This window comes from Crocuta crocuta, unplaced genomic scaffold (assembly GCF_008692635.1).
Source record: "Crocuta crocuta isolate KB4526 unplaced genomic scaffold, BGI_CrCroc_1.0 scaffold246, whole genome shotgun sequence".
In the NCBI taxonomy this organism is placed as follows: Eukaryota; Metazoa; Chordata; class Mammalia; order Carnivora; family Hyaenidae; genus Crocuta; species Crocuta crocuta.
The window spans coordinates 1,763,178-1,787,284 of record NW_027531902.1 but is presented as its reverse complement, the minus strand read 5'-3'; the positions used below and the strand labels follow the sequence as shown (position 1 = coordinate 1,787,284).

Here is a 24,107-nt window from a genome sequence, read left to right as displayed (position 1 = left end):
TTCATAGACACTTTCTCACACTGCTCCCTCTTGACTCATATATGCATTCACTCTCAACACTCTACAAAAATTCACGGGGCTCCTATTGTGTGCCAGGCTTTAAGCCAAGCACTAGGGATTCAGATTTGGGGTGGAAAGCGCACAACTCAGCAGGGGGGAAAATAACAGAAGGAAAAGTCAAACAGGCCATAGTATTTGGATGATCCACCCAAGTCATATGAAGCTTTGCTGGAGTTATGTGGATTGCACACTGGGCTCCCCTTTCTACCACACTTAATGAGGCTATCTGTGGCTGGAACCAAGGGTTGGGACAAGGGTATGGTGGGAGGAGTCCTACATCTGACAAAAGTGACTGTGACTCCCTTTCTATTTTTTATGTCTGAAAAGCAACAACCAATGATGAGAAATAGTGGCGCCTCATATAGTAGTGGGGCTTTTGATGAAGTTGTACCATATAATATCATAGCATGGAAATGCAAATATGATTTTTAAAAATCCCAAGGAGTTTGGGTTATTTAATAAATCCCTCCAGCCTTGGTTCTGGAAGCATGGAGTCAAGTTACTAGGTGGTGGGGAAACAGGAGGCCCAGTTTATGCACTGGGACAGAGTCCAGGTCAGTAGGTAGGAAGATTTCACCCTACCAAACAGTGTAAACTCAGAACTTCCTAGTTTGCACAAGAGGTGAACTTTATGGTGGGTGGAGCAGCCAGACCTCATAGCCTTCTTTTTTTCTTCCTTTCTTTTCTTCCCCTCCTGCCTCCCTCTTTTTCTGAGATTTGTTATTTCCTTGGAGAATCCAATGGATCACAACTGTGATGTTTAAACTCTTTAAAACCCTAGTCAAGGCCCAGATAGTTTGGTTAGCATACAACTAAAGTAAGCTGGAATGTTCAACTTAACTTTACTAAAGACTGGGAAAAATAAGGGGAAAAAAATCTCCAGTGCATGCCATGAGCTTAGACTATGCTTTGCTGACCCTGAAGAGAAAAGAAAAGAATTTTCCCCAGACACTCTTTCCTAGATTCTAGTATCTTCTCTTGTAAGTGACTGCAGCCTCAGCTCCATTACTCAAGAGCTCACTCCAATTTAATTTCTTGACCCCTTGAAGAAAATGCTGGATCCTCTTATCTATGTAAATCCTTACTTTTTCCATGTAATTGATACCAGAAAGCCCTCCCTCTCAACTAAAGACTGTGGTCTTGACCCTGAGGCCTTCCTTAGGATAACCAAGTGCAATGCCCCACAAAACCCCTCACTGTTCATGTGCACGTATGTGTATGTGTGCAATATGTGTATGCATATGGAGTGAGGTCTCCTAATGAGAAAATGACAGGTACATGAAAGGAAAGGAGACAAAATTCAGGAATGGAAAAAAGGAGGAGAGGAGAAAATCTATGCTTAGAATACAGAAGAAAAGAGATGAACACTTTACGTGTGCACACCCCAGATCTGGCCCCTGAGCAGCTAATCTGGACATTTCAGTTGTTGTCTGTCTGGAGTAAAAGCAAAACAGGCTTCACTGATTACTGGGGTGCCCCAGCAATCAAACGGCCAATTCCATGGCCCAGGTTTTCTCCCCTCACAAAAAGAAAAGAAGAAAGTTGAGAGGTGAAAGTGAATTCACAGGCAAGAAAAAGACAAAGTCATGCAGAGTCTGGAAGAGACAGAGGGAGGGGAGGCTAAGGGTTAGGAGATGTAGGAAGAGGCTGTCCACAGGATGCCAAAACAAACACCATGATGGGTAATGATCTGTCTGACTTCCTGTATTGATTACCACACAGAGTAAATGCCTGACTCTGAAACGAGTAGATGCTTTGGCGTTACAAATAGCCATGGGAAAGAAATGGGGGGGAAAGGAATGGGGGAAGGGCCACACCAGGGGAAGAATGGCAGAGAATGGATAGATCCTCTAACAGTAGTATGCATGCCTGCCCAATGGATATGTGAGAGAGTGTGGGAAATGCAGNATGACAGCTTTGTAGTAGAGGCTGAAGTCTGGGATGGTGATACCTCCCGTTTTGGTTTGAAAGGGCTTGTATTTGAACACTGACAAGAAATATATCAGTCCTGAGATGGTAAGAAAAATGGGGAACATCTTTCCTTGTAATTTTTTGCTGTTTCAATCCATATAATACAATTCTGAGAATTTCTCATCTCAGCTTTACATACTCATAAGCCCAAGTCCACAGGACAGAGGCTTTGGGCTACTCACAGGCTCTCCTTGACCTTTGGGGAGTGGAGTGCAGGGAGCTTGTCTACGCCTAGCACTCCTGGAGGCCAAAGTGACCCTTTGCAGGGGTCTGTTCCACTGCTGTCCCTGGCTGTGTTCTCCCTCACCTGTAATCCTGAACCATAAATCTATAGACATGCTACCTCCTGACCCTAGACATGAGTTGCCTGTCTCTGTAGCACGGGGAAGTTAATCAGTGGCAACGTTTTAATTATATTTACATTTCACAAGTGATGGAAAGGATCAGCTTATAAAAGCAAAAGAAAGTTGAGGCATTCAACCTCTCTGGGCCTTTTAAGACAATAGAGTTATTATGTTCATCTGAATTTCCAGGAAGAAGCTTCTAATTAAAGCTTATTGCTTCTTAGCTGCCATTGGCCGGCAATGCGGCTCATCCTTCCTGTTCATTAGAGCAGAACAGGGGCTGTAGCCTCACAGAGCCTGTGCCCACCTTCCGGCCCACTCCCCCAGTGAGCTCGGGAGGATCCCAGTGCTGCCATGATGGCCCCATAACCCCCATTGTGTATGACTTGGGAACAAGACAGGATAGTGCACCTGTGTTGTTAAAGGAAATGATAAGACCCTGGTCTATCAGTTGCATGAATTATTAATGAATGGTAATTAGTCAATGTTGTTAAGCATTTATAGACACAAAATGCTGGCTAAGAACTAAATAAAGAAGCAAAAGCAGCAAAAGCCAGAAGACTTTACATCCACCCAAATGCTGCTCATGGAATCCCAGAATGTTGGAGCTGAGGGAAGGAGGGATCAGAGAGACCTTTTGCCCTGTGATTTGAAGACTGAATTGTGGGGACTTCTGGGCATGCAGCAAGGAACTGTTTCCCTGTGTTTCCTCCCCAAACAAATCACAACAAAAAAGGCAAACTAAGGTTCCATACTTGCAGCATAAATTGAAGACAGAGAATGCCAAAAACTTCAAAATAACTGTGAGTAAAAACAAACAACACCATATCCTTCTGCTCTGCTCTGGAAGACTTGGCCATTTGATTCCCAAAGCCCTTGCTGTGAAGATCTCTGTCCCAGGGTCTGGGCAGAGAGGAAGTAAAATGTCTCCCAGCTCTTCAGATGGAGTTAGTAACCCTTTCTGTATCCCTTTTCAAAACAAAGCCAATTCTGAGATCCATTCTGTCTTTGAGGAAATTTAATAAGCTTAGGTCAATGCACAGGGGACTTTAAAATCTAATATTTGGTTAGTTTGGCCCTGATTTTAGGAACTGAGTTCTTCTCTTAGTAGATAAGGGCCCCCTGCTGGTCTCTGGTGTCACCATGGCATTTGGCCTGCCATCCCCTCTACCAATGGCTTGCAACAGAAAGAATACCTTTGCTTTGGTCCATCTTTCCAGGCCACCATATCTCCTTGCTTTAACTCATGTCCCTCTGTCCCCTTAAAGTTTTGTTTCACCAACATCCCCTCTGATGTGCCCTAAAAGGCAGAGAAGGGTGATGTTACCTCCTAGAATCTGGGGGATCACTTCCAGCAGAAAAGGTCTTAAAGCTCATGTTTTATCTTAAGATTTGTGTGTAGTTTGCATTGAAGCCCAATACATAGATATGTTGGTTTAAATATAAAAATATCCCTCTGTTCCAATATTTTGGTAAAATGTACCATGTTAATTCTGTGGGTTTACACGTGCCAGAGTGCCACTACATATCCTCAAGGTACAAGGGTCCAAGTGTGAGAAACCCCTGTCCCTCTATCCCAACCCATTTGTTAGATCCTGGCCTTTCCCCATTTTCTTACAGCCAAATGCCTTTAGCCACTTCCCATGTGGGTGGGGTTTGGGAGGTAGGGCAGTGAGCCTGACCTCAGACCTGTGGGACAGTGCACTGAGAGTGGAGACATCTCATTCTTCCTCTGGGGATGTCCTAAGCTTCACCAAGCCCTTGAAGTTGAACAATTCACTGTTGGTCCAGTTTATCTTGATGACTCATACCAATTATTTGTACCATGCTTAATTAAGAGTTGTCAAGGCCATTGGATCAACATCACTCTTTGGACTTAGGGAGGGCGAGAACTAACCCTGTTTTATTTCCCACTAGGTTGCAGGCACTGTGTCATGTAAGGGACACACACTATCATATTTAATCCCCACACGAATTAAGTCCTCACATGAAGTAGGTGCCAATGTCTTCATTTCACACGTTAATTATCTAGCACTGCAGGGTGTAATGGACACACAGCACCCAAACAACTCAATTAGGATTCAAGTACACATTTTTCTTATCTAAATCCTATCTTCTTTCCACAGTTCATGATGCAACGCCCCTTGCTTTTCTCTCTGTTGCATCTTTTGCCCACTTCCCTCCTTACGGCCTCTATCAAAGAATGAGAGAAACAGAGAGGAGGGGAGGTCAGAATGTATGAATTCTGCGGTCACCTGTTTCAGAAAGATGGAGAGGATGTAAAAGAAGTGGTGGATTGAAACCAATGTCTAAACTGACATTTCTCTTATCTCTGGAACTTATTTATCTGGGTCCGTATCACAGGCACAGATAGAGACCTGGAGGGGAACATAGCTTCACCAAGCCCCTCATTCATCATCAGCCTGAGCGTTGGTCTCATTAATAAGTGGGGCTTAATCCTCCACATTCAAAGAGACTCCCATTACCCAAAACAATAATTTTTTTAATTACCCAGGCAGAATGGCAAACGCATATTGAATGCTAAGGATGATTTAAAACTAATAAATACTTTTGGAAATTCCTTGAACATTTTAATGAATTAAAAGTTATGAAATATTTATAAGGAGTAACAATGCCATTTAGTACCATTAATAAAATAAATACATTAGTCAGAGAATGAAATTCATTACTATTTTACTACTAGACATTTATGTCAATGACTGAATATTGCTCCAAATTACTTGTAAAATAGACCAATTATTTTAGTGTGATTAATCTTTTCAATTATTTCTTTTATGTAGTTGTAATTTGAAAGTAATTTTCTTCTGGGAGGACAATGACCTCAGCACACTGGTTCCTTATTTATTTATATTTAAAAATCTTTTATCTCGGCCTCCATTTCCGGGTGATTTCCAATGGTCAAATATTTGAAAGAGTCGACCAAGCAATCATTGTTCCTACGTACTTTGTGGGGCATTTTTAATTGGCTTTATTAGTGGTTATGAATAAGCCATTCCAACGTAAGGAAGTCTCTGCCAACAGCAGCTGTACATCTGTAGGGAAAGCAGGGGCAGGCAAAAGGCTTTCCTGGTTCCACCAGCTGGGGGCCTGGCTGATTGAGACCCCATCCTCAGCACTGTGATAAGCACATCACAGGACGTTTTGGCGCTTCTTTGGACACTAAGGATCCCCACAGGATTAAACAGTCTTACTCCTTTGCAAGGCACATTGGATTCTGGGCACCCAGTCACAACGGGAAAAAATAACTTTATCAGAGATAAAAGCATAGATTATGGGCAGGAAGAGAAGCAACTGCCTTCAAAATCAGAAAATAGATCTGGGCTTTCAAAGTTTCTGCTGGTAGAGGTGGGGGAGGGTGAACTTTCCCTTGGCCCAATGACTCAGACAAGGTGCAGGTGGAAAAGGAAACGTGAGCCTGAGCCTGCAAACATACCCTGGTCTGGCTGTGATGAATTATTCCACCCTGGTTCCAGAATGAGGGCATTCAGCTCAGTCAGGGGGTGAGGAAGGGGAAGGCAATGGTACATTTATTGTGCCAAGCACTGTGCCAGGGGCTGTACACATAATATCAGTTTTCATTTCTCAAAAAACCCATACTTATGTATCATTCATTCCATTTACTGTTGAGAAAATCCAAAACTCAAAGATTTTTAAAAACTCTTCTGAGCTCAGAAGGGTGGTAAAGTGATAGACCTGGAATTCCACACTCATTCTGTCCATTTCCAAAGCCTGTAATCTTCATTCTCCTTTGTAACCCAAAAGCCTTTATTCAGTGCTTACCATGAGCAAAGCACTGTTAGTTGCTAATTGGGGTACAGAGATTAAAAAGAAAAAGACACAGTCTTTGATTTTAGGAATTTAGCATCTATTGAGCAAGATACATAAATAACTCTGGAAAGAAGTAGTCTGTTCTAAAAAGGAAATATATGGAGACTTAATTCTGAGCTGAGACTTCTTGGAGAAGATGGCATTGGAGTTGAAATCTGAAAGAAGTGCAGGGCTTGGGGACACAGACATTGGGGATGAGATGGGGAGAGCACTCTATAGGGGCATCCCTGGAACAAAAGCTTGAGGCGGAGGTGTTTGAGGAAATGTGAGATCTCAGTGGCTAGAGGAAATCACATGTTTAATGCTTATCTTGTAAATACGGTACAATCCATAGGCAAGTTATAGGTGGGAAACTTTAGAAACAGGCAGTTAAGAAGGAGAATGTTTTGTAAGTGGGCTTCACCCTTCACATGGAGGGCGCAATAAGAACTAATGGAGGTGCCTGTGGCTGCTATTTCTCCTTGGCTTTCATTTCCAAGCAATACATCCCTCTACTTCACAGTTGACTCAGTCCCCTGAAGTGACCAGCTTGGGTGGTCACCGAAGCTGCCACTTCGGTGCCCATGTCAGGTTGGCAGTGCTGTGGCTCTCAACACCTGCTTGGCATTTGGTTATTGTTAGCATCCCATAATTTTGCAGGAGGCATCAGAAGAGCTAATTTGCTTCTGTGACCAGCACTCTCTTCATAAGAAACTGAGCAGCAGCGAGGGAGCACCTTGTGAGCTGCAGAGAGGTCAGGTTGCTCAGGGCATCATCTGAGTCTCCACAGCCACCTAGCTCAGGGCATCATCTACAGTGCCTCTCTACAGCTATCTTCTCATCTGGCCCTCACGATTAAGGGCAGTTTGGGGACAACCACTGACATATTGTTATTCCTATTTTAAATAAAAAATCAATGTGCCAGTTCTGATAGAGACCTTTAATAACTCTCCTGACTGAAGAGTTGGCTTCGGTATGGCAAATAAGAGGTGGAAAGGGGACTTTGATCCCCTGATTGTTGGTTCAGTGCTCATTCTGTGGTATTCCTGAGCAAGACACATGGGAACCAGTGTAGAGAGGACACCTCTACAAGTGGAGCACTTATTCAATACTTCTGGTGCGAATTAAATGGAAGTCAGGGATGCCCTGGGGGGGTGGGGGCGCAGTTTGTGCAAAGTAGAAACCAAAACACAGTCCTCAGACAGAAGCAAGTTTCTATCAGTGTCACTGAGCTTTCAGTCTAGCATGTGCTCAGTAAATGTCAAAGGAATGGGCAAGTCCGTGGATGGAGAGATGGATGATTCTGCCACAGAGAGTTTTCTGCTAGCAGCCTAAGGATGGCACCACAGTAATCACCATTTTACAAGCACGGACTGAGGATCCTGCTGGGGTGTTGCTTGCTGTTGGAACAGAAAATGCCCCGTCTGGGCCAGGCTGCCAGAAACCCATGAGGTTATCCTTCATTTTACCCAGCTGGATTTTGGAGCCTACTCCAGAGATTGATTGGTTCCACATGGCTGGCCAAGATTAGAATCCATTTGCTCAGCTTCTTTCATTTCCTCTTGTCCCCTCTTGGCCTAAAGAGGACATCCTTGCCTGGCCATCATTGTCTTTGGTGGAGTAGGAGGAGAGAGAAGGGACAGGGCTGGGAGATGCCACACATTTTTGTTTTTTACTGGAAACATTCATACTAGCTCCATATTTAGCATCTCAAAGCCAAGACTCAGTGGGCAAGAACTTGCCTTGTGTAAATGGGCAATAGCCTGAAATATAGCAGCCTTGTGCTCAGTCTTAATTGTTTAAGGAAGGTACAGTTAATGTAACAACTTTTGGCTCTCATGTTTTATGTAAGCACAGAATCATAAGATCAAAAACCTGGAATTAATAGGAGAGTTGAAAATAAGAATGCCCAGTGGTTCTCAAAATAAATTTTATGAAACTCAATGGTGATGGTGGGGGAGTGGGTGTCGAGGGCTAGGAAGCAGGTGGGTTCTGGGTTCCCCAATGATCACTTTTCCTAGGGAAGCTTTGCTTGTGTAACTTTATACACTGGATGTCTATATAAAACTTTATTTGAATTAAGGGTTCAGCCTCTAAAAAATGTTTGAAGACCATAGATCCAGTTTAAATGCCATCATTTTAGGCCCAGAGAGGTTAAGATATCTGTGCATCCCCAAGTCTTTTGGGACATGTGTTCTAAGGTATCCATGGTGGTGGGACTACTTTTGACACTGGATTCCTCCCCCTTCCTGCACTACAGAAGTTAGTAGTATGAATGAAATAACCCCTCATTGGTAACATGAGGATTATGACATCCTCTCTGCTGGGCAGATAGGAGAGAAAGTACTGTGTATGAAAGTGTCTCAGCGGGGCAAGGAACCAAGAGTGCTTCTTGTTGAGAAATCTGTTCATGAGCTGAATGTGGTTCTGACCCAGGAAACCTCAGGTGTGATTCTTGTAGGTTCATGAAAGACACCAGGAGCCACAGGGACTGGAAATAAGATGTATTTAGGCTCACACAGGTGCCATCTGTAGCTCCTTCAGCTTCATGGATGGGGTGTCCACTGTTGGCCAGTGGGCAGTGGTACACCTAAACTACCTCTGACCAACCTAGGCAGGGAGAGGGAAGTTCTAAAGTAGATTCTTAGAGGGGCACCTGGGTGGCTTAGTCGGTTAAGCNGGGGGAGGGGGAGGGGGGTGATGGGCATGGAGGAGGGCACTTGTGGGGATGAGCACTGGGTGTTATATGGAAACCAACTTGACAATAAACTATTAACAAATAAAATTTAAAAAAAAAACAAAAAACAAACAAAAAAAGAAATCACATTGGGGTGGTCAATAATTTAGTGTGTCAAAGTTCAAGGTAAATCTTTGGGGTTGTTTGTTCATTCAATTTCCACTGCTCAGGGAGGCAGAATAGATGCTTTCTGGGGTGATTTCCAGGAGGTAGCAGCAACATACAGCAGCTAAAAGCATGGATACTGGAGTAGATGAGCTCTGTTCCAATATCAGCTGTGAGACTTGGGGTAAATTACTTAAGTCTCTGTGCCTTGATTTCCCCATCTATATAATGGAAATGCTGATAATGATAATACATACCTAATAATATTATTGTAAGGCTTAAATGAGTTAACATATGCAAAAAATTTAGAATAGGGCCTGGCATATAGAAGGTGTGATGTGGTGTTTGCAATAGTATATATTCTTATGAGCTGCTAAAAGGCACAGTGTTTTTTCAAATCAATTTCAAGAAGCTAGTCCTGCCCCTTCTGATGTGTTTTTTCTGTAGAGTCCTCTGAACATGAGGAGTCCTGATGAGTGTCCAGCACAATTCTATTGCTTTGGCCTGTCTGCTGAAGAAAGGTCTTTGTGAATGGGTGAAGGGTTTCCTGGGAGCCCAGGCATGGGTATCTGGAGGCTGATATCTTTCCCATTACTGCCGAATTTACCAACATTTTTTTTTTTAACATCAGGGAAAAACCTCTTCTAACAAATTTCCACCCACTGCTACCTCTTTTGGAAATAAGCGTAATAGCCCAAAGCTATAAAAGCAGGAGAAGCAACTAACAAGCAGTCAACAAATATTTATGTAGTGTTTTCTATGTGTTTAGCACTGTGTTACATGCTCCCTGGAGAAATAAAAGAAATATAAGACAAGATCCCAAACCTCAAGTTACGGTCCCAAAATAACTAACTGGGAAATGATTGTAAAACAGCTGCTAAATTTAGATGTAGAGAGCAAAGCATTCTGAGAAAGATTTCTATAGCTATGAATGATGTTCTGGAGGGTTTGGGCCCTACACTGGATCCTAAATGATGAGTCTGCATTCAAAATGGAAGGCCTGGGACCAAGCCGGCCATTTCTGATGCAGTGGACAGAAAACCTGTCTGACTAGAGGGCAGGAGGTATGGGAGAACAGAAGGCATAATGCTGGACAGGTACTGAGGCTAGATTGTAAAGAAGCTTGGAAATCAGGCAGAGACACTCAGGCTTTTCAGGCAGGACTAAACAGTGGTGAAAATACTGAGGCTGGAGTCAAGATGGCTCTGATGTCACTTCTAGCTCTACCACCAACCAGCTGGGTGATCCCCANGGAGGCAATAAGTTACTGAGATATCATGAAAGTGCCACAAAGAAAGGGAAATTTGGGCAGATTGGTGGGGCAATGTGTTAGGGATGGGCCATGGTATCAGGGAGACTAGCTGGCTACTGCCAAAGCCCAGGAACGTGTAACAAAGGCCCAGATAAGGTACATTGCTATGGAAATGAAGTCAAAAGGGTACATTCAAGAGACAACAAGAGTAGCATCTAGATAGCAACAGATAGGATATAAGGCAGCCACGAGTCTAGAGCCCAGGGATTGGCCATTTGGATGTAGGGATAAGGGGATGAGTCAAAGATAATTCTAAATCTTCTGGTAATAAATAAACACCTCTCCTCTATACAGTCCATAAAGGTGGTAGAATGGCATGGACAGAAACACTGGTATGGTGGTCACACTGACTTGGGATTGAGTTTGGCTCTATCTTTCCCTAACTGAATGACCTGGGCAAGTTTTGAGACTTCTGTGAGCTTCAGTTTCCCCATCTGTAAAATATGATAATAGAACCTGCTTTACAGCACTATTGTAAAGTTCACATGAGATAACACACGTGAAAGGATCAGCACTTCCCTTCGTGCATGGTAAGTGCTCTGTTGATGTTAAACTTTTATTGCTTATTAACTGAGCACCTATTAAGTGTTACACACTGTGATGGCAGCTCAGGATTCAGAGAGGAAAGAGGTATGGCCTCTATCTATGACACCCACAAATAAGTACCATCTCCTATATGGGGAAAATTGTCCCCACATCCCCTGTAAGTCTTCTCCAGACTAACTAAAATGGCACTTCTCCCCATGCAGGCCGAGGAAGAGCTGTAGAGTTCTACAGAGGTGTCTCCTTTCATATTCTGTCTGTGCCTCATCAGGAGGGGACCAAGTTACTATCAGAAAACAGGCCAAGTATCCTGTAGACCCATCTAAAACCCTAGCTAACATGCCACTAGCCCTGTTCACTCTCTCAAAGACAGTACTTCTCTCTCCTTATCTCCTTCCTTTCATGAGCTAAACCAAAGCAATGACCTAAGAAAACATAGACATGTGTCTACATCAAATAGGCTTTGAGTGTGCATCACTCCTTTCATTTAAAGATGTGAATGTGGTTTTAGGATGCTTCTTATGTCTGCAACTTGTCCACACCAACTGACGTGCACCTGAAATCATTCTACCATGGGAGAGAAAATTGGAAGTTCTCAGGAGGCACAAGAATTACTTTGTTTTTCTCTGCTCTGTGCTTTACATATCCACACTGGTACCTTCATACCCCTTGGTGGTCTCAGGAGTCCAAGTCAGAGAAGGGGTGCAGAGAACATCTGCTTCTCCATGGAGACCATCTGTTCTTATACATGAAGCCTCTGAAGGAAGGTATCTGGCACCTGAGAACCTTCTGAGGTCTCTTGGCCAATCAACCTTCTCTAGGGAATTAGAAGAAGACTTCTTTCCTCCCTCCTCCAAGAAAGTGTCCTGCCAGGAGACACACTTTTTGGATGAAGAGGGGTCAACTCTCTTGGTTTCATAAGGGTAGAGAAGCAGACAAGAAACAGGTTTTTAAACCCTGCAACAAACTCACTGCAAATGTAACATAAGATACAGAGGAAGAATTTTGCAGGTGAAAGGGAGTCATAGGGGTAAGGGAGGAAAAATTTGGAGAGATCCTTGATTCAGAGGTACAAAGAATTTTTGCAGATGTATTTCGGCTGGGCCTGATATTTGGAGTTCTGTAGCCTCTTATTCCCTTCTCTTGACATTACTCAAATGAGATTAGGCCAATTCTGGGAACTGATACCTTTTCCCTGTCACATTCCTGTTTACTGGCTCCACTTCAACAGATGGCCTCTTTTGGACAGTACACAGACCCTTGACATCTGTGAGGATTGATGGTGTCCAGAGCCATTCACAAATCCCCAAGTTTGTGAATGTGGAAACATTTGTACAAGCTCCTGGCTTTCTCCCAAACCACATGTTTCTTATACATTGCCTCACATCACAGGTTAACCACCTTTTCAACTTGAACTGAAGTTCAATCTATCACATTATGATGTTTTTTCTTTTTCTCACACATAAACCAGTTTTCATTAAAGGAAAAAGAAAACCACTTTGTGAAGGTTCTTACAAGACCAGCAGTGAATGAAGAGCCCTTACAGCATAAGAAACTGGGTGGTCGGGAGTCTCTTAAGGGAGTTCCCTTTGTACATCACCTGTAAGAGGCCCAAGGTTTAAAGCTGGGGTTTTCTGTACGCAACAGATTGCTGGGTGTTATGGGCCTTCATGGTTGTTCATGAACAGTCTCAGTTGAGAATTTAGGTCTGGGAGTGCTACAGGCTTCCTTCCTCTCCATACTTTATTCTTGGGCCGCTTAGACTACAGATTCCATGGCACACCTGAGAACTCCCTTCCCAGTGAACCTCTGGTCAGAGGCAGGCACAGTAGAATAACAGTAACGTAAGCAACTTTTCCTGAAGATTGTATGATTCAAACCCATCTCCTATACCTTCTACATGAGGGAAACAATAAAGGATGTTTATAGTTATGATGCTATGTCTTCTAAACAATCAAGGAAAAATCACCCTCATTTATCTATTGATTCATTTCCTCCTGTTTACTATTCAGACCTGAAGCAATATCTGATAAACGATACATACGAGATGTGATCTTGAAAAGTAGAAGGTAGAAGGTCAAAAACGCTGTAGAGGGAGGGGAAATAAACTTATGAAAACCACATACAGCTATAATTACTGGGGTTGAGTACTGCATTGAGTTCAGAGTTTCCTGGCAACACAGGCAAAGAGAAAAAAGGAACAACAAAGCATTCTTTAGGAGAGAGATGCATTTTCTTGGGAATAAATCTTGAAATAAATACACAATGTGTGACTTACACGAAAGGAATTCAATGACAGAGTGGACCATACCTTCATGGGATTTACAAAATAAGCAAAAGTTGCATATAAAACCATTTCCCAAGTTTCCCCTAAATAATTGCAGAAGTCAAGTCATTAAAAATACTTAGCCATAAGTTTTGTCTCAGGGAAAAAAGGGGAAATGATAATCACTATCAAGTTGGTGGGGTGAGGAGTGGGGAGAGATACAGGTGAAACAAAAATGGCATCATATTGATAACTATTGTAATTGGGTTGAGGGTGTATGGGGGTCATTGTACTATTCTATTTATTTGTACACATTTGAACTTTTCCACAGTAAAAACCAACCAAACAAAAAAAACCCCCACAAAACAATGTAGTTGAAAGCATTTGGCAGCCAGGGAAGTTAAGCTGATATGTTCTCTAACAAAGACTATATTCTGTTTGATGAAGTTTTAAGGTAAACAGATATAATGTTATACTCAATCTTTGAAAATCAATCAGCTGGGAAGTGGAGCACTTGGTACTATTCAGAACCAGCTCCAAGGCACCACAGACTTCACTATATAAGCAAGCACATTCACAGCTAATCATGGTGGCAGGCTATCAACACACTTAAGACAGCAAGCAACTAAGAAGTGGAGGGGAAGGCCAGATTCAGATACCTTCACTGCAGTTCTTCAGGGCAAAGAAGTCCACTGCAGACAAGCTTCGGTTTCCACTTGAGATGTATTCCAGGGCCACTCGGAACGGGTTCTCTGGGCGCCCAATTCTTCCCTGAAGCACTGTCCAGCTAGTTGTGTGGGAAAACAGAGAGGAAGAGAACAGTGATGAGAAGTAGGCCTAACCTGCACAGAGCTCCTGAACCTGCAGTGATTTCAGGGCCCGTGTTCTTCGTGGGCACCAACGGATGCGACCCCAGGGGCTCTGAGAACCATGACTCTGACATCAACACACACACACACCTTTGTTTTCTTCTTGTCCTGCCAACTCAGAGATCCACTTCTCAAGCCCGCTGTGGGCACTGGCCACTGATGTTCCTTTTGTCATATTCTTTCAAGCAAATGCACCCCTTTGGGCCATTTTGGTAGGTTAATCTTACAGGAAAAGAATATATGCTCTTAAGAAACCCTGTCAGCAGAGTGAAGGCTTATTGATGTGTTTATAATTATCTCTGGGAAGAAGATTTTTCAGATTTTTTTTTCTGATTCCAAAGTCTCAGAACCCTTGAGTTTGCTATATGGTTACTTAAGGGAAGCTAGCATGGGCTATTTATTTACTGCAGGAAAATTAAAGTGCACCGAAGCATGTATTTGGGGGTAAAAGGCATCTAAGATTGGCATGAACTCTACAAAAAGGTGCAAACAGAAGAAGACAGAAGTAGGTCAAATGGTGAGCTGTACAGCCATCTCTGATCAAGGACACTGACACTGCTGGAGAACAGAGAATAAGCTGAATGAACATTTTTTACACCTCACTCATGCTATTAACCTCCTGAAATAGCCTCCTGTCACTGATTGGAACATCAAATTTACTTTCCACCATTGACTCAGGTTTTTTTTTTTTTAAATATATAGTTATGTTCACAATTTTGCATGGCAAATGGAAATTACCTGGACTATTTCATATTTTTTCCCATAAAAAGCAGTTTTATCAAGGTATATTTGACATACAATAAATTGCATGTTCCTTTAAATTCCTTCAAAAATAGTTTTATTGAGGTATATTTAACATGCAATAAATGACATGTCTTAATATGTATATTTTAGTGAATTAAAGTATATGAATTGATGAGTTTTGACCTATGTATACATCGAACTCCTCACAATGTTTCATGTTGTCCTACCGTTACATAAGGCTGTAGGTAGGTTGGGCAGTACAAGTGCGAAGGAATTTAGAGAAACATTGGCTTTCTGCTAAAAAAATTTTTTTAAAACACCCCTTCTCCTGCAAACCAAATTGATGCTCACAATAAAAAACTTAAAGGGGTGCCTGGATGGCTCAGTTGGTTGAGCTTTCAACTCTTGATTTTGGCTCAGGTTGTGATCTCACAGTTTGTAAAGTCAAGCCCTGCATCGGGCTCTGTGCTGGACAGGGCGGAGCCTGCTGAGGATTCTCTCTCTCTCTCTCTCAAAATAAAAGAAACTGAAAATAAAATAAAAACCCACCCACTCAGAAAAGGTGACAAAGGAAAGTAAAAGTCACCCAGAACCTCATTATCCAGAGATAACTGTGGTCAACATTTCTGCTGCCTTTTAGCTATGCTTTTATATAAACAAGACTATCTTGCTGTATGTAAATGATGAATTGCTGAATTCAGCTCTTACACCAATATTGCACTGTATGTTAACTAACCAGAATTTAAGTAAACATTTAAAAAGAAAAAGAATAAATAAGGCCATCCTACATGCACTCTCTGTGACTGGACTTTGCCATCCAATGATACGTCAGGAGATGATAAATATAGACTACGTGATTAGTTCAATGATGGCATTTTTAATGATTTGTGCATTGCTTCTGAGTTTTCCTCTTCATTATCATGCTGAGGCTAACGTCATGTACTTCTGTCAAACTGCTTTAAGACAAATTCTTAGAACCCAAGTCAAAGTGTGTATACACTGAAAACTCTGAGCATATTGTCAGTCTTCCAAAAGTGAGTCAGAAAGCCTGTTTCTCCATCTGCTTGTTAACAATGGATCCCATCAAATCTTTTCTGTCTTTGCTACCTTTTGGTGATGAAGTCATTGCCTAAGGCAATTGGTGGTTTTTCAGTGGGGTGCTCTTGGATGGCAGTTTTGAGTCTCCAGTCCTGCCATGTTGCTGGGCATGCAGTGGGAATCTGCTGAGTGAAGAAGGTAGCTTTGTTCTCCAACTATGCTCTTCTGTAGTTAATTCAGATCACTGTAGCCAATGCCTCAGCCATTTAATACAAGTGTATTAAGTTTCCCCACAATAGATGCTGTAGAAGGGATTATTGCTGTTGTAAAGTTTGTTCCCTGTTACTGTACCCAGCAGGATTTCTATCCAAAATAAAACCAGTGCAATTGAATAAGGTAAAGGAAGCCTTTCGGTTTAAATGTGGAACTGTCAAAGAAAGAAATATTTGAAAAGGAAATGTAAACATGGGGTTCTTAAGAAAAAAACAAACGAGACAAAGAGAGCTGAATTTTTCTTCTTCTGAAAAAGAAAGAACCTTATTTTTTTTGAGGAAAGATGGTGGAGAAATGCATGACTATTCATATTCTGCCAAAATCATAGCTCTCTGCTGTGAGGAATGATGGATTTTAATTCCAGGTACACTGTGGCCCTTGACAATGATTTCCATTTCTATATTGGCACTAGCCCTCTGGATAAATGTGTCAAGAGTTTTAGGAATTAGTTTCTGAGTTACTGATGCAATAACTTTTGTCTGAAATTCTCTGGCCTCCCATAGTTTACTGCTGCAGCTTTAATAACTTTCAGGGCAGTTGCCAAACATGTATTTTATAACCAGGGAAGCTGGGACAAGAAAAGGGCAAGTTTGTACCTGGGGTCAGCTTTGTTTAAGAGACAGCGGAAACCCCAGAAAAAGCAAATGCAAGCTCTCTTTTCTGTCTGCCTCCATTCTCTCTGCTTATATCCCAGCAGTCATGAAACTCCCTTATTGGGGTTCTGTTTTCTTCTTTGGCTGTGGCAACTCTACTTGGGCTTGTAGGAGGGAAGGTTATGTTCTGACCCAGGTCCTCCTAGAGACAAACATGCAGCTGTGTCCATGTGTTGGGGATTTGTGGCTATCTTAATAGTGGTGCTTCAATCAATCAACCAGACAGGGTGGGGAGTCCATCTGGATTCTGGGAAGCCAGAAAGACTGTATGGTCAGCCTGTCACCATCCATTATCTTCCAGTTGTCTCTCTAGAGCTCTTCACTTCCAGTTTTGGCTCTGCCCCTCATGTTTCTGATGACTTTGAACAAGGCACTTTACTCTGAATGCCTGAAACTTTGCATATTTTCTGATCAATGTATTCTCAACCAGAGAAAGCGTCTCCAATTTTGTGTAAATTTGGTGAGAAAAAAAACTGACCACACATTTTTGCCGAGTGGCTATATTATACTGGGGTATATAATATACTGAATTAGAATCTATCAAAAAAAAGAGGCAGGAGAGTTGGTTTGTAATATCAAGGTCCATTTCTGACTCAGAGACTGGAAATAGTATGTACAGAGGCCACTGAGCAGGAGCTGAGTCCTGGAATCTGGTTTTGGATCTGCATGGGCAAGGGCAAGTTCCTGTACCTCCTTGGGTTTTAGTTTAGTTTTTTTTTTTTTTTCTAGCAGAATGCAAGGATTGGATCAAAAGTTCTCCAAGGTCCCTTATTGATCTAATGCTTATACCTCTCTAGCAATTTGTAGGAGCCCCAGTGACAAAACACTTTATGAAAACCCTGAAGGCTGCAATACATAAATAATATTCTACAGAAGGTGGAAGAAGTGATTAGGCAAAGAATTACAGATTTATATCTGCAAAGAGACTACATTCCATCCCCTCAGAGAAATGGAGAGACTTGCCCAAGGTCACATTTTTTGGTTACTGCATACCTAAGATTAAAATCAAGTATATTATGGCTCCCAGACCGCAAGAACAGGAGTCAATGGAACCTATGGATCAGTCTGTATATTCATTTGCCATTTCATATCACTGGTATCCCAAAAGTAGGAAAGGAAGTGTCTACTTTGCATTATTAGAAGAACCACCAGTCTGGCTTTTAAGGGTGAACAGGCAAGCCAGACAGTAAAATACATTGTCAGAAAATGCACACACAAAACAAAAAATCCTAAGAAGCTCTCGCATGGAAACAAGAATCTCCAAAGCCACCACTCCATACCAGAAGAGTCTGTACATGTTTAAAGGAAACTGTCAGTACATCTGATGTGAGGCAGCTGCTGATGAGATTGAAGGGTTGGCAGCCATGACTCAAGAGGATGAAGACACAGAGTTATTTTCAGCCTAGAACAAAGGAGCACTTTTTGATAGCCTGTGAGGACTATGGATGGCAGTTGACAAGACAGAGGAACATGTATTAGTTTGCTACTGTATGATATTCTAATAGGTATGATGTTGACAGAGGGCTGGATCACAAAAGCAAGCCCCAAAACTACATGCTATTTACTGAAATGCCTTTCTGAGATGGTTTTATTTCTGTTGCATTATCGCAAGGCCTAGAGTCAGCTCTCAGCTCCACCCTTAACTTAGCCTAGGGACCTTAGGCAAATAATTTAACTTCTCTGATCTTCAGTTTTCTTATTTTTAAGATGGAAATCATGTCTACCTCACTGGACTGTTGTTAGGATTTGTCAGAAGGATGTATGTGAAGGAACATCTCTTGGGGCTTTCAATAGTGGGAGCTATTTTTATAGAAGACCACAGCTTTCTTCATGGAATGGCACTGGTCCATGAAACTATCAGCATCTCAACTCCTTTATGAGATTCACGGGGGAAAGGAATGTAGGTAAAAGGAAGAGAGAAAAGCATTTGCAGTTTATCAACAGCAGACACCTTATTTGTATAAACCAGAAAAAAATCTTCATTTTTAAATGGATTCTTCATGTGTTTAGCAGAGCCCAAAGAAATCATGTTGAAATACCCATACAACAAAATATAGTAGTGACTCTGATAGGAGGTCAACACTCTACTTAGAGCTCTCCAAAGGGCTCTCATCTCACTTTAGAGTAAAAGCCTCTTATTTACTTTTGTATCTTCCTATAACATGTGGAAAGATGCCTTATATTTAGATCTTGGTTAGAATTTGTTGAGTTCTATTTCTCAGATATTTATTGGTGCACTATTGTACACTAAATAAAGTACTACATGCTCTGGGAAGCCTAAGGGTTTAGGATTTAGCTTTACATTCAAGGAACTTACAGACTAGTGAGAAAGAGTAAAAGTAAACACCAAAATTTATGGTGAATGACTGCATAGGCATTATGTAGTATTAAAGCTTAGAGGGCAAAAAGATGTCTTAGGCTGGGTGATCAAGATAAAACTTGACGACTGGTTGTGAAGAGGGGTCAGGGAATGAGAAAAGGGCAATGCAGAGAGGTTGGTGTGAACACATGAGCAAAGACAAAATAGACTGTGCATACTGAGAACTAGAGGTCTAGGCTGGTTGAAGTCAATGTTTTTCATTTGTCTTTATAGGAGGGAGATCCCTTGTGTCTTATGCACCCATCCCTAAAGCTAGGGTAGTAGATCATTCCTCACTGTGTCTCCAGACACAGTATTTGTTGAATGAGAGAACAAATGCATGAACACATTTCTGTTAAATCAGACAAGGTCTGACATTCTTGGATAAAATTTATATTGTAGTGGAGCTGAGGTTATCTAAAAGTTCATATCATTTCATTATCATCAGGTGCATCATGATACCTTCCCTGTTAGGAAGAACCTAAGAACTGGGAAAGTTTGGAGGTTGAGGGATGTTTGTAGGTTGGATCACCACATAGCTCTTGGCTCTCCGTTTGCAGACAGGTCTGTTCTTTAACCGAACAGGGCCATGGGAAGCAGCCATCAAATTACCTCTTATCCAAGTACCTAGAACCCAAAGAAGGAATCAGAGAATTGTAGTAATTGAGACATGGAGGGATCTGAGTGCCTAACCAGGAGAGGTCCCAGCTGATGCATGAATGTTCTTTACAGGGCAGGTCAACCTTGAACCAAGTCAATATGGATATTAACAAGAGCAACCACAACAGTTAACATTTTATATACTACTTCCAGCTGAGTTTTAAACTCATGTTAATGTGACTCCACAGTCTTTAGGAACACCATCTTAAACTGCCCTTTTAAGCTTCTTAAGGTTAAAAACTGTCTTCTTGAGGCTTTGTTCCAATTTCTGGGCCTGGTGAACATGGCCATAGGCCAGAAGATAAAGGATGTAGTCATCCATGTGTTCTGTAGTGGTCATGAGGGCAAAGTCATTTAGACTGTGACTAGGCTCCTTGCCAACACAGCCAAACTCATGGGTTAAGCAGAGGATGATGGAAACCACATATATTAGCCAACCAATGTGTCCCTTTCTGGTAGAACTCAGCCACACAACTATTATTATTAGTGCACATAACATTGTCAAGGCTCAGGCCCTGCTGCTGACATTCCTTCACACGTCTCTTTGCTAAGACTCTTTCTTGACAAGTGTTCAGACGTGGGTGTGAAGGTGTGAAGATTTGTTAGAAACAAGAAACTAAGCCTGTGGGAGTTTGTCTAGATCATTACAGAAAAAACAAACAAACAAACAAACAAACAAAAAAGCCAATTGCCCTTCTCCCCTTAATCTTATCCTAAAGGAAAAAACACACATAACTTTCAAATTTTTCTTAAAATATACCTTCTAGTAATTCTGCAGCAAATATAAACCATTCAGCACTATTTTTACTGTTTCCATTAAATCAGCAAGCATTTAAAGCATTTTTATGGGAGATAGCGGGGGAAAAGTGCCAGATCAATGTAAATTTTAGTGTGAAGTCCTTTGTTGCTTGTTAATTTTCTGTAATAATAATAACATGTATGTGCGTGAGGTTTTTTATCCAGGTACCTCTGGATACTCTTTCTTATTCCAATGCCCTTTACAATTTCCCAAAAGTTAGATGGATGTGCCCTGGAGAGGATCAGATCAGAAATGAGATTATAAGGTTTCAGGTTGATTCTGGATATGGCCCCCACTGGACCATGGTGGTAAAAAGCTCCCTGGAGGCTGAGAGTAGCTTCTGGCTCTGCTGGAGCAAAGGGCATGCTCGCTGTGGCCATAGACAGACTTAGCTGAGACTTTAGCATTGGTAGCTAGAGAAAGCAGTTTTGGTTTATATCAGACATGATGTATAGGTGACAAGGATCTGGAACTTTGCACCTGGCTTTGGTGTGGGCAAGAAAATGTTCCCAAACTATGTTTCTCCAAATTTTTCTCTCAAGCTTTTGAGCAAAGAAAAAGTGAATGGGCTCCTTTTCCTGGCTTCTCTTTAGCTTCTTTGGATTTTCCTTCTTTCTGTCCTCCCTTCCTCCCTTCCTTTCCTTTATCCCTCCCTTCCTTTCTTCCCTTTTTCCTTCCTTCAAGGAAACGTATTAAGACCACAAACTCTGAGCCAGATTTCCCATTTTATAATCCAAAGTCTATCTCTTTTTGCCTGTGACTTTCAGTCAGCTACCTAACCTAATCTGTCTGTGCCCAAGTTCTGTCATTAAGAAGTGGGGACAATAGTAGAATCTTATAAGGGTGTTGTGAAGATTGTGTGAGTTAAGACATGTAGGGCACTTAGCTAACACTCAGTAAGCCTTAGGTGATACTGCTCTTATTATGTTAGTGTTTCTTTTCTCTCCTAAACCCAGTGTGGCAGATGACCTTTCAAGGAGCAGCCTTAGAAGAAGATGGAATAGGAAACGGACCATGTGGTGGGCTTTTGGGAATTTGGGGGAAGCTTCCCACACCAGAATACCAAGATTTGTAAGACCCCTTTCATTTCCTCTGGTGGAGCTGAAGAGACAAAATGTACAAATGCAGATATCCCGGGGAACATTGTGCCAAGCATTTTATTGGTCTGTGTGCGTGTTTATTTATGNTATGTTAGTGTTTCTTTTCTCTCCTAAACCCAGTGTGGCAGATGACCTTTCAAGGAGCAGCCTTAGAAGAAGATGGAATAGGAAACGGACCATGTGGTGGGCTTTTGGGAATTTGGGGGAAGCTTCCCACAGCAGATACCAAGATTTGTAAGACCCCTTTCATTTCCTCTGGTGGAGCTGGAGACAAAATGTACAAATGCAGATATCCCGGGGAACATTGTGCCAAGCATTTTATTGGTCTGTGTGCGTGTTTATTTATGTTCTGTCTCTTTCCAGAAGGGATTTAAGGCAGAACATAAATAAAGCTATTTTACTTTATCTCGTTTAGTATTCACAATAAATGCATGAGACAGATATTATCACCCCCATTTTATAAGCAAGAAAATTGAGGCTCAGAGAGGCTTACATAACTTGCCCATGTAGTAAATGATAAGAGGTGATATGAACCTGACACTCTTTATCTCAAAACTGTCACACTTTCTACGATATTGCACATAGGTATACATTTATGCTAAATGCAAATGATTAGTTTTTTAGAAGAGCTTTTTGGTGGGTTGAGAGTGGTTGTATTTGAAGAACAGCAATGTGCAGAAAAGGAGACTTTCAAGAAATACTTTGACTTCTTCCCAATGTTGCTTCAGTCTAACCTATTCCATCCCTCCTCAGGGTCCACATCATCCTAATCCAGGTTGGGATATGCAGGTCTGTGGGAGGCAGACATCCACCCAACCCCTAGTTGAGATGTTTTTCTTCATTCTGTATTTCAGGCCAGGAAGAGGAGACTGAATTTATCTCTACTGACCTAGCTCCTATATCATTATGAGTGGGGTGAAAATAAATAGATTGATCATAGCCACAGTTGTAAGAAAAATAATAGATGAAGAAGTGCACTTAACTGGCCTCATGTGACCAGTCAGCTTGCTGAGTTAGCATAATCTCTGCATTGCACATTCATTGGAACTCTTTGTGCCTCCTGGACGTTCAAGCTTACCCTCCAGGTCACCTAAACCTTCTGCTGGACCCATCACCCAAGTTAGACACCTACTGGGAGTCCATTACACTTGTTTCCAAGCCTGTTTATGCCAGTTGTGCTCATTCAGCTGACACAACACTGAAAAATTTGAATTACTTTGTAAAGACTAGTAGTGATAAACAACTACAAACAATTGCTGTTTCATTCAGTATATATGGGGCAACAGAAAAGACCAGGGTGGAAAAAAAAAACTTAAAAATCTAGAAGTTCTCAGACTACTTCCCAAGTGTTTTAAAGAAACTGAAACTGAAAATCATGAATGTGGTTTACATAGGAGGACAAAGCAGAAATCCAGTCAACGGGGCTGTAGTGGAAGTGAAGGCTTTGGCCTTATGTCAAGAGACTGGTGGCTTAGCATGTGTGTAGACACCGCAAGTAAAGACAAAATGTTTAAGGATGTTGGCTGATTTCCAAGCATCTACCAGTTCCAAGCTTGCCATCTAAGAAGTCTTTTTCTTTGCTCTATGTTGTATAAAGAAATACGTAGAGGATTCACCAGTGTCTTTTTCCCCCCCCTTCTTTTAAAAGGAGGTAACACTGATGAGCAGGCAAAAATTCAAGTGAGAGAAAACCTCAGATCAAGAGGAGGGAGCCTGAGAGTCCTGACGCTCTTCTTTCAGTTCCACTGCATTTCGGATTAGGTCCCACACAAGCCACTACCTCCTCCAGCATCTGCTGAACATCTCTTATCAGAGAGAGACTCAGCTGGATTCTGGGCAAGGGATAGGAAAGGAGAGGGGTTTGGTTAGTGCCACATTCCAGGAATCATTTAAAATTACAGAAGTGAGTGCAAGAGGGGATCCCAGTGGGGTCCCCTACTCTACAGGCTTGTCAAACAATCTCTCTGGTGGAGTGGGCTGTGGATGTTCTCAGATTAGAGCTGCAGGTGATCATTTTGCTTTTCAAACTCCTTTTGAAAGGAGATGTGGGCACATCGCCCACCAGCAGACAGTAAGAATCTGGAATTTGGTTTCCTAACTCCATTTCTTCCAATAAGTTTTTAGCACCATCTGTTCTTTTCAAACACAACTTTTTCTTTTTTTTCAAGCTAATTCAAGGCAGGCAATCCTTTTGTTTTTGTTTTTGTTTTTTAAAATACATCCTTCCCAGAGGAAAGGATAAAGACAACACTGGAACCTGAAATGTGGCCATTTCTGTAGGATCTTTCCTTCAGTGTGGTCTGCTTTTAACTTGAGTTCGGAGTCCTGAGTGGGGCTGGGGTTGGGACTTTTATCCTGTGCCCCACCTCGACACCAGTGATTTCCCAGACCTGAAAGCTGTCCTCCTTGCCCATGCTCAAATGATAGCCAGTCACCCATTTGCTCC

The 24,107-nt window shown here is 41.9% G+C and overlaps 1 protein-coding gene across 1 annotated transcript in view; it reads right to left on the bottom strand.

Moving 5' to 3' along the window:
- Positions 1-24,107, bottom strand: part of ALK (ALK receptor tyrosine kinase) — a 670,565-nt gene that overhangs the window by 170,835 nt on the left and 475,623 nt on the right. Inside the window, exon 5 of the mRNA XM_077774140.1 lies at positions 13,826-13,953. Within this exon, the coding sequence (XP_077630266.1) occupies positions 13,826-13,953 (128 nt within the window). The remainder of the gene's footprint in view (positions 1-13,825; positions 13,954-24,107) is intronic.